Here is a 13,731-nt window from a genome sequence, read left to right on the forward strand (position 1 = left end):
CGGACTAGATCTGCTCAGGTCCCTTCCGACCCTAGAAACTATGGAACTATAAATGCTAAACTTTCTTAGTGATACTGATTGAGTCAATCTGTTTGTCAATTTGTTTGTAACCTCAACATATGCTCCAACTCCATGGAGGTGGCAGAAGATTTTAGTGTATGAAGAACTTGGTCTACTCAGAAAGGAAATGTAGGAAGATATTTAGAAGAAGTCTTCTGCCATTACAACAAAATGCTATTCTTGAAGTTCAGGCCAATTGAGTAAAGTTACTTGAAACGGGACCGTTAAAATATTGAAACTCTTTGTGGAGACACACTGGAAGATGATGTCATGATCCACCGAGAGAGGAGAGATGAAACTGAGGCCCTTGTATAGGAAGGTGCAACTGCGAACAAAATCAATAAGAGTTGTGCTAACTAGGTCCAGATTTGGCCCCTACTCCATTGAGTTTTTTAATAATTTAAAATGGAATCCCATGAGCTGATTTTTTTTTGGTTGTAAATGTACTTAGTGCTCCTCTTCTGGCAGTCTTGAAGCTGTTCATTAACCCAGTTTCGAAAGATGCTACAAATAACCTTCCCCTTAATTCTCATTATTATTTGATTTTCCTAAAATTCAAAAAAATATATATTTGAAATTGATTTCACCACATATTTGCAAGCTTGAGTGTAGAGCTCCAAACTAGACTCCTTTGTGATGACAAGTTTTTGTATTTTTGTAGGTTTGATCTGCCACCACTTATCCTCTTTTCGATGGATGGCTTTAGAGCTGAATATTTACAAACATGGAGTTCTTTATTGCCAAATATTGAAAAACTCAGTAAGTTATCAACTGTAATGACTACTGAACAACAAGAAACTGTAAGCAGGTTTTTCAGTCTTGTCTTCTCCCTTATGTATGTGACCTCCTGGTCAACTACAGCAGCCTTGTCTTCTGCGGTTTGTCTAGATTAACTTTTGCTTTATAGCACATAAAATCACCCACTGACCACTGGCCATTTAGCCTCTGCCATATGATTTCAGACTTAAATCAAATATTGAGAAATGTTTTTGCAAATATAGTCTGAGAATATATAAAGTTCCAGTGGAAAATGTAATGCATTTTTGTACCCCATTCAAGAAAAATACTGTAAGCTATAATGAAACATTCTGTTTAGGTAAGGGCTATCATATATTTCTATACTGAATTATGTCTAAGGAACAATTTCATGGGTAAAAAAGAAACATCATTCAGTGAGACAGACTTTTTGAGTTAGGTACTTGGGTCTATTCATGGTCAGTTGCCTTTTTGGCAAGGGGGGAAGGTGCAATGCGGGCACACTTGCTCTGGGTGGAAGGGGGCAAATGGCAGCAGGGCAGAGCCCCCACTCCCAGCACTGCCATGCCCACATCAGCACTGAGAGTAGGGACTCTGCCTGGCTACTGCTTGCTAGCCAGCATGAGGGGGCACAGGATGTGGGTGTGGCAGCAGTGGGAGTGTGGGCTACGCCCTGCTGCCGCTTTCCCACTTCCTCCTGGAGCAAGTCGCCCCTGCATTGGGCCCCCCTCCCCACACTGGCTGGGCAAGTGGCAGCAGGGCAGAGCCCCCACTCTGAGTGCTGCCAGGCCCACATCCTGAACTTCCCACCCCCCCTGCTGAGTAACAGCCTCCCCCCCGTCCCATGTGGGCAGCTTATCTCGGTCCCAATCCCTGCCTCCCCCACGCCTCTCCCTCCTTCAACCCCAACAGACTTACCAGTTGGAGGCAACTATGTCAGCTGCTTGTTTAGTCTATGGCTGAATCTCTGAAGTGATGCCAAAACTTTTGGGTCTGATTCAGCTGAATCAAATCGGGACAGTGATTCGAATCTCCAGATTGAATCACTGTCCTCCAAATCAGCTGAATCCAAATCTGAAGTGAATACTTGCCGCTTCGCACAGGCCTATTCAATGTCATTCTAAATATATTCAACTGTTTATGGTGACTACAGACTCAGTCCTAAAACATGCAGATTACACTGAATCTGAAAATTAAGTCAGTGGGAGTTGAGGTTCCTCAGCAGAAGTGCACACCTAGAGCATGCTTCTCATGAGAATTTCATAAACACTTTAAAATCACACCCTAAAGGCCAAATCCTATTTTACTTTTATACATGCAAGTGACACGTATCTAGATACCTTGGTGCCATTTTTGGTGCTTATACAGCTCTTACCTTCTATTTCAACCTCTAGCAGGTTAGGATTGTCCAGGTTGGCATATAAGTGCCTGAAACAAGGTGGTAGGAACAGATGCCTCTCCTACATTTAGTCCAATAACTGTCTTTTGCAAACTTATCATAGGAGGGGGAGGATTCTAGGCTTCCCTTACTCAGAAGAACCTGTATTTCCCAATTTTCAGGGAATTTCTCAAACCACCAGGTCCCTAGTGGAGCTGGCATGTTTCCATTGCTGTTTATCATTGTATCCAATAAATATTAAATACAAGTTACAGAAAAATTATTGGGGTCCCCTCCCTTCCAGGGCAGCATCCATTTCACTGAGTCACTCTGTCTCCAGTTTCTCTCTCTCTCTGGTCTACACATCTTTTCCTCTTGGCTGCCCAGACAAGAAAGCCTCAGTGCCTAGCTGATTATCCAAAGATTAAAACACTTTTGCTAGGAAGTATGAGATACAGGTTCAGAGTGCTTAGAGGGGGATAGAGATACAAAAAAAGTGCTCTATCTAAAACACCTTGAGCTAAAAAGTAGGAGGGATCCTTCTCCATTTTTCACTTTCGGCAGAAAAACTATTTGTAGTTTTTATGTAACTAAATATTTAGGACTTACGAGGTGTTATATTTGTACTTGGGTGTTTTTATTCCTCTCTGGAGCTTACACAGCCATTATGAAGCTTTGAGTCTGTGTCAAAAACTGCAGTTATGCAGCTGCCTAAGTGGTATGTACGTATGTAAATGCAAAGTAGGATTTAACCCAAACTGTTCTCAGTACCTCTGTATAGACTCATATTCTTCATTTTCTTTGCAAAAACAGTGGTCTGAATTGACACTTATACACAGTTTTCTTTTTAAGTAAATGTTAAAAAAAATGTTATGGTTGTAGCAAGCTGCTAAAGGTTGCTGGGTAATCAAACTCAGTTTGTGGTTCACTAGCTACAGTTAAAAAGGATTGCAAAATGTCATAAAGTTAAATTGATTTGCATTCTTATCTAAGTGTTTGATGCTTTGCTGACACTGAGTCAAGAGAAGAAATTTGAATCAGCTAATAAGCATAGCATTTCAAGTTTAGTTCAAGTTCCTTTTGAAACAGATGGGAGAGAAATATGTGTTTATTAAATGGAAATAACTATTAACTTTAAGCTTCCAAGAGGTTATTTCAAGCCAGGCATACTTGCAGGTGACATATAATAGTTTGGCAAAAGGCTAGCAAGCGTTGAAACTGATTCGAACTACAGATATCTGACACCTGTACTTGTGTAACTTAGCTGGGCCTAAGGTGACTACAGGCTTTTCATGAGGAAGCTTTGCCTCAGAGTAGAGTAATTTATCTCAGCATAGGTCTAAATGGTGTGCACCACTCCACTTCTACCCCAGAATAAAATTAAAATGTTCCAGAATAAATATTTTGTATATCTTCACCAAATGACACATGAGACCAAGGCTTGATTTCTTAGTTTGCCACAGGCTTCCTAGGTGACCTTGGGCACAACCCTTAGGGCAAAATTGTATTTGGCTTTGTCATACACAACCAGGTAACTGCAGTTTTTGGCCCTTATGTGTAGTTTGTGGTTCAGCTGTGCATATGCTTGCTTGTTACACCAACTGGGCATTCTCTATAGGGCCCCATTTTGGCAGCGCTGTGCAGTTAAAGAGGATCTCCCATGTTTGCATATAAAGTTAGAAACAGACACTACCACATAGAGCAGATCAGCTGTGCTATGGTATGTCTGGTGAAACACATATTGCCTGTTGTCCCACCCACTGATGCCAGGGAGCAATGGACAATATGTTCTACTGGGACTCGAGGGGCCCAGTCCTGCACACCCTAGGAATTCCCACAGAGGATCAGGATCCTCAGGTCCTGGAAACCCCTGCCCACCTTCCCAGCTTACCAGGACTGCCTCCTAGTATCTCTGGGGCACATCTGAGTAAGCAGGGAAAGCTTGCCTAGACTCATGCTGGAGATCCCAGGGATCTGCCTGACTTTTCCTGCTTACCCAGATATACCCGAGATATTCCAGGAGATTCTTGTTAAATAGGGAAAGCTGGGGAAGGCTCTCCCAGGACTTAAAGGGCCCAAAACCTATGCAGGAGTTTCTGAGTTGTGCAGAATCTGGCCCCTCAAGTCCCCAAGCTCTTGCCTGGGGTGGCTGGAGAACACAGGCAGCTCTAGGCTGCCCACACTCTCTTGCCATAAAGCAAATAGATGTCCCCCACAATAAAGCAACACAAATTCTCACTACCTTCTGCTGCAGCTACAAATGTGGGCATTTGTAGCATGACAAAAGTATGGGCTAAATCAATATCAATACAAAAATTTATCCATCTGCTTTCACTTTGTACCTCTATATAAATTGTATGGTGGCACAAAGGCAAGGAGAAGTGGTGTCTGTTTCTACCCTAAGACTAGTTTAGTCCAGAAATACTAGTTAAATAGCAGTTACAACTAGTACTGCTAACTCCCAACTTACAGCCTATGATTAGGGAACTAGCTCAGAGAGCAGGGGGCTTACATTCCAGACTCTCTTGGGCCAGATAGGATTTGAACCCCACGTCACCAGCTTCTAAGGAAAGTACTTCAACCAGCAGACCATAGGCTAATCACAATACAGACCCTTTTCTAGTCTTCCTCTTAAAGTCCAGTGTATATAATTGAATTTAATATTCAATTGATAAAATGGATAAGCGGCCCTGAGGCAGTTTATGCCCCATTACCAGTCTTTTAACTGAGTGACACATCTGGTTTATTCTCTTCATCATGGGCCCTTCATATCTGCCTTTCTTGATGGTCCAATAACCCATGGCATGGTGGCTAGAGCACTGTGCTAGGAAACTGCAGTTGCAGGTGTAAATTCCCCCAGGCAATGGAACTTTGAGGGACAATATTTAGTTTTTAAATATTTGATAAGCTTTATTGTATAAATATTTACTATAATTATTAGAATTGTTCAGGAAATAATGCTGTAATCACTCCAATATCTGTTGCAGAGACATGTGGCACACATACAAAGTACATGAGAGCTGTGTACCCCACCAAAACCTTCCCAAACCACTACACTATTGTCACAGTAAGTGAGAATTTACCATTTTTACTTTTCATTAGTTATATAGCATACTAAGATTTAGATTCTTTGGCTGAACATAGAATGAGTCTGTCACAAGATGTTAACATTATGATTTTAGATGTGACACAGGCATGGAAGCAATGAACAATAAATAAAAGACAGATAAAATCATAGAGGCATAAAACATTGTGAGAAGCAGTTTTGAGGGAAAGGGGCAAGATCTCCAAATTCACATGTGTATTTCTTGACTCAGAAGTGAAATATAAGCCTAACTCTATGGACAGACTACTCCTGCTCCTTGTAAGAACAGGACTGAATGAGGAGAGCTGTGTCTCACCCAGTTGGTCTCACCCAGAATATGACTAACCTACTTACGATGGCTTTCTTCTCTGATTATATATATGTAGTTGGCATTTATTATATGTGTTTACAGGAAAAGAAGCCTCTTATGTCACAGCAGTTTTACCAGTTTGGTTAAACAGGGAAAAACAAAGAAGCTGAACTATTCACTGGCAGCCATCCTAATGATATACACAGCCCAATAGATCTTTTCCCTTTTTAACATCTGTGATACAGTCAGGTAGAAATAATGTTATATTTAATGTGATTTTAAGGTTTAAACTTGTTAATTTGTTTTCTTCTCAGGGTTTGTACCCGGAATCTCATGGCATCATTGACAACAGCATGTACGATGTAAACTTGGACCAGAGTTTTTCACTTTCTGGAAATGCCAAATTCAACCCAATCTGGTGGAAAGGAGAACCAGTAGGTGCCATTTTGTCTATAGTTCCATTTAAAGCCTCAGGATTAGCTCATATGCCAACATATAAAACAAAACAGTGCAGAATACCAAGCTGCATTATATCAAGCATCATCAAAATGTTTCTGTCATGCTGAACGTCTTTCTGTGATTATTGCCACTTGCTTAAGAGACACTCTGCCTTGGTTCAAAGTGGATGAGCTGCTTAATGTTGGAATTATTTTCTAAAAATGAAAAAAACCCCCACCTTTATTTATCTAGCATGATGCTACAAGAAAAAAAGACTGAAAATATAGTGGCTAATATAGCGAACTGCAGTGAAATCCTGGTTCCATGAAGTAAGTTTTGCCCAGATTTAATGTTTGATATTTACATGTACTTCAAAAAGAAAAACAAATGCTTGAAAACAGTTTAAGGTTCTCAAAATGTCCTTATCTGTCATATTGTTTATAACAGTCAAACAGTTAAAAACAAGGAAATGAATAGTAAAACACTTTATACATGTACTTCTCATATAGTAAACACATTGGCTGCTTGCAGACGTTAAAAAAAATCCCCAAAAATGTGCCTTCTCAAGAAAAGCAGCATGTCACTTCAATCCAGCTCCTCAGCATCTGTATAGATTGGGTGCTTCAGTGGGGCTTTTTGGGCATTCTTATCTAAAGCTGATTCAATCAGATATTAGATAAAAGTGCCAAAAAACCCCATTAAAGTGCCTGATCTAAACAGACGTTGGGCAAGCCAGGTCAAATTAATGTGCTGCCTCTTCTGGGCGTGCATTGGGCTCTGCACAGGGGCATATGGAGTTTAAAGTAAAATGCTGATTTTCTTCTTTTTTAATGTCTGCAAGCAGCCATTATTTTAAAAGTAAAAATACTGCCCTTTTCAGGACAAAACCAGAAGTTTAGCTCTGATCCAGCTGCAGTTAGTATTATTCTTTCACTAGTAATCTCAAAATATAAACCCAGCTCAATTAAAAAAATAACAACAAAATAAAAGGGTCCATATACATAATTATATATATATAATTGAATCTGTCATGAAACAATTAGTTTTGTGATGGCACTGTTGTTGCAATCTGAAATGTAGAGAGATTATTCTCAGTTCATATCAAGAACAAACACCCTTCTCTGTCCTGCTCCCAAAACGTCTTTTCTCCGTATGTTATTTTTATGCTGAGAACAGCCAAGAGAGGGCAATATCCCAACACATGTAAATGTTTCTTTTGGTATGCAGCAGAAAAACAACAGATCAGGAAACATTGCAATAGTTAAGCAATCACAAGGTAGGTAAAAGAAACAAATGAAAATATGACCTTTGCTGTGACCCTCCATTTCAATGTTTGTGAATTGTTATTTTGGTTTGTCTCTTGTGTCTTATGTATTGTTATTCTGTTACATATCCTGCATGCCTATTTGTGTCCTCTCCCTTCAGATCTGGCTGACAGCAATGAGCCAGAGTTTGAAGGCTGGCACCTTCTTTTGGCCCGGATCAGATGTTCTTATTAATGGGACATATCCGACTTTCTTTAGGATGTACAACAAGTAAGTTTTACTATGGTCCAAAAATCCTAATGGCTAGTTCAAAACCCCAGAATGACCAATGATATTTCAAGTATTTTGAACTCACAGTTCACCTATAGTTTTGAAGCAAAGTTCTAGGAAACAGATACCATGTCAGTGTCATGTTTACTTAGAAATTAGCTTTTATAGCTGAGATTTTCAAAGCAGTTTAAGGGACTTGGCCAATCAATTCCTAGGAGTAAGTAATGGGTATTGGATATCCCTGTCCCCAAGGTGCTTATTTCAATCCACAGGAAAATGTAGGTAACTGTCCTATCCTGTTTTTAAATATCAGATAATATTTTATGCAATTCAGTCAAATATTTGGGCTTCTCAATTATTCTTTCTAAGAAGAGAATTGTTTCCACAAGTCTAACATGCCATATCATATAATAATAGGACATTATTTTCCTAATGTATATTGTTTAAAGAAGATTATGTATGTAAACAGGGGTGGATCTAGAGGGCTGCACCCTTCTTTCAGACTGGATCCAGCCCAGGAGCCTCTGGGAATATTTTTAAAGCCCCCAAAACATGCAAGAATCCCTCTCCTTCCTCCTCCATCCTCACAGGAATGTCCCCTTCTTGCCTTTCCTCTTTCCCACTTTGCCTGCCTGCTGCTGCTGCTGCTGCTGCTTTCACCCTAGTCTGTGGGAAAAGCTTCAAAGCTACTCTTGCCTGCCTGAGCTGGGCTGGGCAAGGATGGGCTCAACTGGGAGCAGTGACAGCAGGAGGGCCAGTGGGGAAGGGTGGTTCCTCCTTTCCTGTCCTACTCTCATAGGACTAGGCTGGGTGGAGGAACCCACCGCCTGCTCATCTCAGCTCCTCCTGCTGTCATTGTTCCTAGGTCCCATGCAGACCAGCTGGAGCAAGTAGGGGTGGATTTGAAGCTTTCTCGGCCCTGGGACAGAAGAGAAAGCAGTAGCAGCAGGTGGGGGAGAGAGGAGCTTTAGTTAAAGGATCCCTACCAACATACATGTGACACTCTGGGCACTTTAATTAGAGCAGTTCTCAGAAATAACCTCTTGGAAGCTTAAAGTTAATAGTTATTTCCATTTAATAAACACATATTTCTCTTTGGTCTGTTTCAAAAGGAACTTGAACTGAACTTGAAATGCTATGCTTATTAGCTGATTCAGATTTCTTCTCCTGACCCGGTGTCAGCAAAGCGTCAAACACTTAGATAAGAATGCAAATCAATTTAACTTTATGACATTTTGCAACCCTTTTTAACTGTAGCTAGTGAACCACAAACTGAGTTTGATTACCCAGCAACCTTTAGCAGCTTGCTACAACCATAACATTTTTTTTAACATTTACTTAAAAAGAAAACTGTGTGTAAGTGTCGCTCAGAGCCGCTTTAATTAAAACGCCCCACTTCCCCTCCACTCCTGGAGGACATGTATAAATGCTCTGTAAGATAAGCACACCAGGCTTTCTCCTACTCACCTCTCAGTTGTTGTCATGGGTGGCCAGGTCTGGGGGTCACCCATGTCAGAAGAAGCAACCAAGATCTGAGGGCCATGCGCAGAGTCCAAGTATAGGGGAGTCAGAAACCATAAGATCTGTCTGTGGAACAAAATCAGAGCTCCATAGGTTTAGGCAGAACATGGGGTCAGGAGGCCAGCTGGGTCAGGTGTTGAGGAAATCAAACTGGAGTCAGCTTAGGGAGCCAAAGGGTCAGGACAGACCTAGGGTCCATAGGCAAGCCAGACTGGGTAGCTAGAGAATCCATCAGAGACCCATAGAAGCACAAGTCAAGGGTAAGGCAGCCTAGATACAAGGTTAAGCCTTGTTGCCCAGGGACTGCCTCTTTTGGGGCAGGGATTTTTATAGGAAGGGGTAAAGGGCCAGTTGACCCTGGCTGCCCACTAAAGTTGCAGGGAATGGGTGGGTAGCTATCAGGTTTGGATCAGATCATCTGTGTCTGCCCTGATGGCCAGTCAAGGAGGTAGCAAACTGAGATGAGTGGCTATACCAGGCAGGCTGAGACTCCAGGTTCAAGGCTATATAGCCTGTTGCTTACCAAAGCATGTCTCAATATATGTTTAGCTTCTTCACTGGTAGAATTGCCTTTTTCTTTATCTTGGCATAGGCTTGATGTCAATATCTAATATTAATAATTATTTTTAGATCTGTTACGTATCAAGAGAGAATTTCACAAGTACTGAAGTGGCTTGATTCTCCCAAATCTGAAAGGTAATGATTGATAATACTGTATCCAAGTAATCTGTGAGAAGACATGTTAGCAGCTTTCTAACACTTATAAATTTCAGTTTATTATGTTCACGCATTTGCAAAGACTATTTGAATCATGCTATACTTCATTTCCTTCATCATATAGTGATAAAAAGGTAACATAAATCGCTTGTATATTTATGAAGTATGTATATATGAATGGGAAGGCACAGCTTTGGATGGTTTGTTTTTTGTTTATCTACAGATTCTTTTTTTTTTTTTTTGCTGAATCAGAAGATACCCAGGTCCTTCCTGGGACTGTAGATGTTTTCATATCAAAGAACTTGCACAAGAAAGAATAAATAAGACCAATTATATAGAGTAGTCCAGGCTGTTACTTAAAATATTACCTTAATCTAGTGCTCCGGAAGCTTACAGTGTTTGTGTAGGCTATAACATGGTTAGAGAAATATTAGCATTAGCTTTCTGTGCTATACATATGCCCAGAGCTATTATGAAGCTCCTGTACTGTTCTTGGACTCTAGTTTATCACTTTTGGCCACCTTTGCATTCCTGTTGTGTTTGCAAATGGTTACGTCAAATAATAAGACTCCAACTGAATTTTTTGTTATTCAGTTGAAGAAATGAATTTCCAAGTGGATTTTCACTGTATATAAATAAATGAAGAAGATGTTTTTTATTTTTTTGTGTGAAGTAAATTCTTGATAAATGGATGGCAGGTTGAAAGGAAGCTCTGTGGCTCCTCACCCGGTAAAGCATGAAGAACCGTGGCTATTTAGGATAGGGCCGACTAAGCCCGACTAAGAGCACTTCCTTTCCCTATGTGAGACCCTGATTTTTGCAAGCATGCCTTCCAGTGTTGGTTTCCTGAGTTTCTGGAAACCAACTAAAAATATCAGAGACTACTTCTGACAGTATAGTTTTGCGTGCTGAGACTGGCTTGGTTTAGAAATTGCATATTCCAGAGTTTTCCCTTTGTTTCTGTTTTAGTCTTTTAAAATAAAGAGATGTTTTTTCAGAAACTTTCCCAATTTTCTCACGCTGTTCCTTTGTTGTCTGTTTTCTAGGCCTGATTTCTACACCTTGTATATTGAAGAACCTGATTCTTCTGGACACTTGTTTGGACCAGTTAGTGCTGGAGTAAGTTGTATTTTTTTCCCTTAAAGTAAATTGCTCTAAAATAAAGGTATGCATTACTTTATATAAATCAAAAGAAGTGGTTAAACTCTGAATCTATATGAATTTGCTTTATGCTGTAGTGAATTATATGCATTGACTGCTCTTCACTTCTGGAATTCAGGTCACAGAAGGCCTTCATCATCATGATTTCAATTTATATAACCTCTTGCTAGTGTCTGGGATACTAGCATGATTCTAGCATTTTCTGGTAAGCAGGAAAGATGTAGTTAATCAAATTGGCAAAAAGTGGAACCTAGATAACTCCAGGCAAGACTAAGATTTTAACGGGCCCTGTTTAATACAACTTTTAATGGTGTTAACAAGTGATCCTTCAAAGCAGTGTGATGACATAGTGCATAGGTATATTTAGCTATAGCTATGAAATGTTAATGAAATCCTATCTATTCCTTAGGTAATTAAAGCCTTGCAGTTAGCAGATCAGACATTAGGAATGTTAATGGAAGGATTAAAACAGCAGAATCTGCACAACTGCGTAAACCTCATTGTTTTAGCTGATCATGGTAATGTATATGGTTTTTGTAATTGGTTTTCCAGCGTTAGTTCCTGTGTATCCTTTTTATTGCCTCCCTTGTGCCTGACATTTGCATTCATCAGTTTTAATAAATCTTTGTAAATAGCCATTAGTGTGTTTAATATAAGAAAATAAATATTTATGTATTGTCCTTCAGGGATGGAAAAGACCTTCTGCAACAAACTAGAATACATGACGGATTATTTAAATAAAACTAATTTCTACATGTATATGGGGCCCGCAGCTCGCATTCGGGCTTACAGAGTTCCAGAGGACTACTTTACTTGTAAGTGTGAGATAGTGCTGTTACTGCATAATTAGCACAGTAGATAGTAAGAAATATGAAAAGTAGGTAATTAGCATTTTGAACCTAAACTACCAGGGCTGTATATCATTAGTCCAGGGAAGCAGCGTTGCAAGAATGATCTTTGACTATAACCTTAGATAAAACCAAATGGTAAAAAATATTTGACTCCAACTTGCCTTTTATCATTCATCAGGCATCTGACTAGACCAGGGGTAGGCAGTCCCAGAGTGTGGCACATGAAGGCATTTTGCTTGGCATGCATGCCTCAGAGCAGATGATGGGGAGGGAACTGGGGCTGCACTGCCACAAAGAGGATCGGACCCTTTGTGGCTCCCCTGCCATCTGCCCCTGTCATGCCAACATCTTACAAGTTGAGGTTGCGGGTGTTTTTTTGGCACTCTGCCCAACAATGTTGCCGAACCCTGGACTAGACCTCTTATGTGTACATCATGATCCAGACTATCGATGGTTGCCTGCTATAATTTGCATTATTATCTCATGTAGAAAGATAACAGGAAAGGACAGGTTAAGGTACTGGACTTGGACTCTGTAGATCTGTGATAAGCTGCCAGTTCCATTTAGATTTCTTGTGTGACTTTGGGGAAGTCACTTAAGCTTTGTGTCTCAATTACTCTTTTGTAAAATGGGAAGAGTGCTAATAATGAAGTTACAACTGTAGCATGACTTCTCTACTGAGCATGTCATCTTTTCAGTGTAGATACTGTCCTTATATATAATTTCCTAGTGCAATGTGGGTCTTGATTATAGTTGAGACCCTTAGACCAGGGATGTCAAATTCACCCAGCTGAGCAGGCTAGACAAGGATTACTGGGCTGTTCTGCAGGCTGGAATTGACCATGTCAGAGCCATTGCACAGGGCCATCTGCAGTGGTGGCCTTAGCGTTGTTGGAGCTCTGGGGAAGAGAGTTATTTGGGGCCCCTTAGAGGCTTAATTTTGATGACCTGTGAGCAAGTCAGTCATTTTTTATTTCAATTTCACTTTGCTCTATCCATGAAACTGCAATGAGAGTATCTTAATACAATATTGATAATACAAATATTCAGTGTAATTAATTTTAATTACTTACTTTAATTACTTACATAATTTCTTTGGGGGCTCTTACTCTCCCTACAAGCATTTCTCTCCTGTAAAAACTGAGGGTTCAGTAAAAAAATAAAGGTGAGTAATACCCAAAATTAAGACTCTAGATTAAGGTCTTTCTCCTAAAATCTGGCAAATGAACTACAGACTCAGATTTGCCTTTCTCTGAAACAGTATGTTCAGAACAGGGAATAGGGCACATAAAGAACTGGAGGTCCAAATTAGATCTGCCATGACAAATCTAGAGTTCTAAAGTGTGACTGGATATACGTGGTGAGTTTGTCCTTGAATGTTTTCCGTTTTGCTTTTGGGTGGGTATCATCATGGCAGCTTTTTGCAGTTTATCTGTTTGTGTTTGGAACTGGTGATCTGGTAGCTTATATGCACATAGCTGGGTTACCTATCCCAGTGTAACCTGTGTAAACTGGTTAATTTATGTAGGCTTATATGGTGTTCATTTTTATAAATAGAAAGAGGTTGAAAATCTTGTACAAATCTTGGAAACTTCATTAACTTGAATGTAACTTATTCTATTGTCCTTTCTTTTAAACAGTTGATTCTGAAGGAATTGTTAAAAATCTAACAGTAAGTAAATATTTACATATTTTTTTCTTATAGATTTAGTTTCTCTTACTTGTAATTTAATCAATAGACATATATCTGTGGAAATTTTAACTATTGCAGCAATTCCATATTTTAAGTAGAGCATTGACTCAACAGTGTCTCTGGTATAGGGAAAATTCTGGATACTGCACAGAACCTTTGTAGGAGGGCTTAATTCAAAGGATCACTCCTGTTCTCTAGACCGGGGGTTTTCAACCTTTTTGTGCCA

General features: G+C 39.9%; 1 protein-coding gene across 2 annotated transcripts in view; it reads left to right on the forward strand.

The window, feature by feature from the left end:
- The window catches only part of ENPP3 (ectonucleotide pyrophosphatase/phosphodiesterase 3), a 72,237-nt gene that overhangs the window by 26,044 nt on the left and 32,462 nt on the right, over window positions 1-13,731 (forward strand). For both annotated transcript variants that reach the window (XM_019538055.1, XM_019538056.1), the window contains exons 6-14: window positions 722-819; window positions 5,182-5,261; window positions 5,904-6,023; window positions 7,453-7,562; window positions 9,714-9,779; window positions 10,847-10,919; window positions 11,371-11,479; window positions 11,648-11,776; window positions 13,453-13,484. In XM_019538055.1, coding sequence (XP_019393600.1) covers window positions 722-819; window positions 5,182-5,261; window positions 5,904-6,023; window positions 7,453-7,562; window positions 9,714-9,779; window positions 10,847-10,919; window positions 11,371-11,479; window positions 11,648-11,776; window positions 13,453-13,484 — 817 coding nt within the window. The remainder of the gene's footprint in view (window positions 1-721; window positions 820-5,181; window positions 5,262-5,903; window positions 6,024-7,452; window positions 7,563-9,713; window positions 9,780-10,846; window positions 10,920-11,370; window positions 11,480-11,647; window positions 11,777-13,452; window positions 13,485-13,731) is intronic.

This window comes from Crocodylus porosus, unplaced genomic scaffold (assembly GCF_001723895.1).
Source record: "Crocodylus porosus isolate Cpor-Errol unplaced genomic scaffold, CroPor_comp1, whole genome shotgun sequence".
In the NCBI taxonomy this organism is placed as follows: Eukaryota; Metazoa; Chordata; order Crocodylia; family Crocodylidae; genus Crocodylus; species Crocodylus porosus.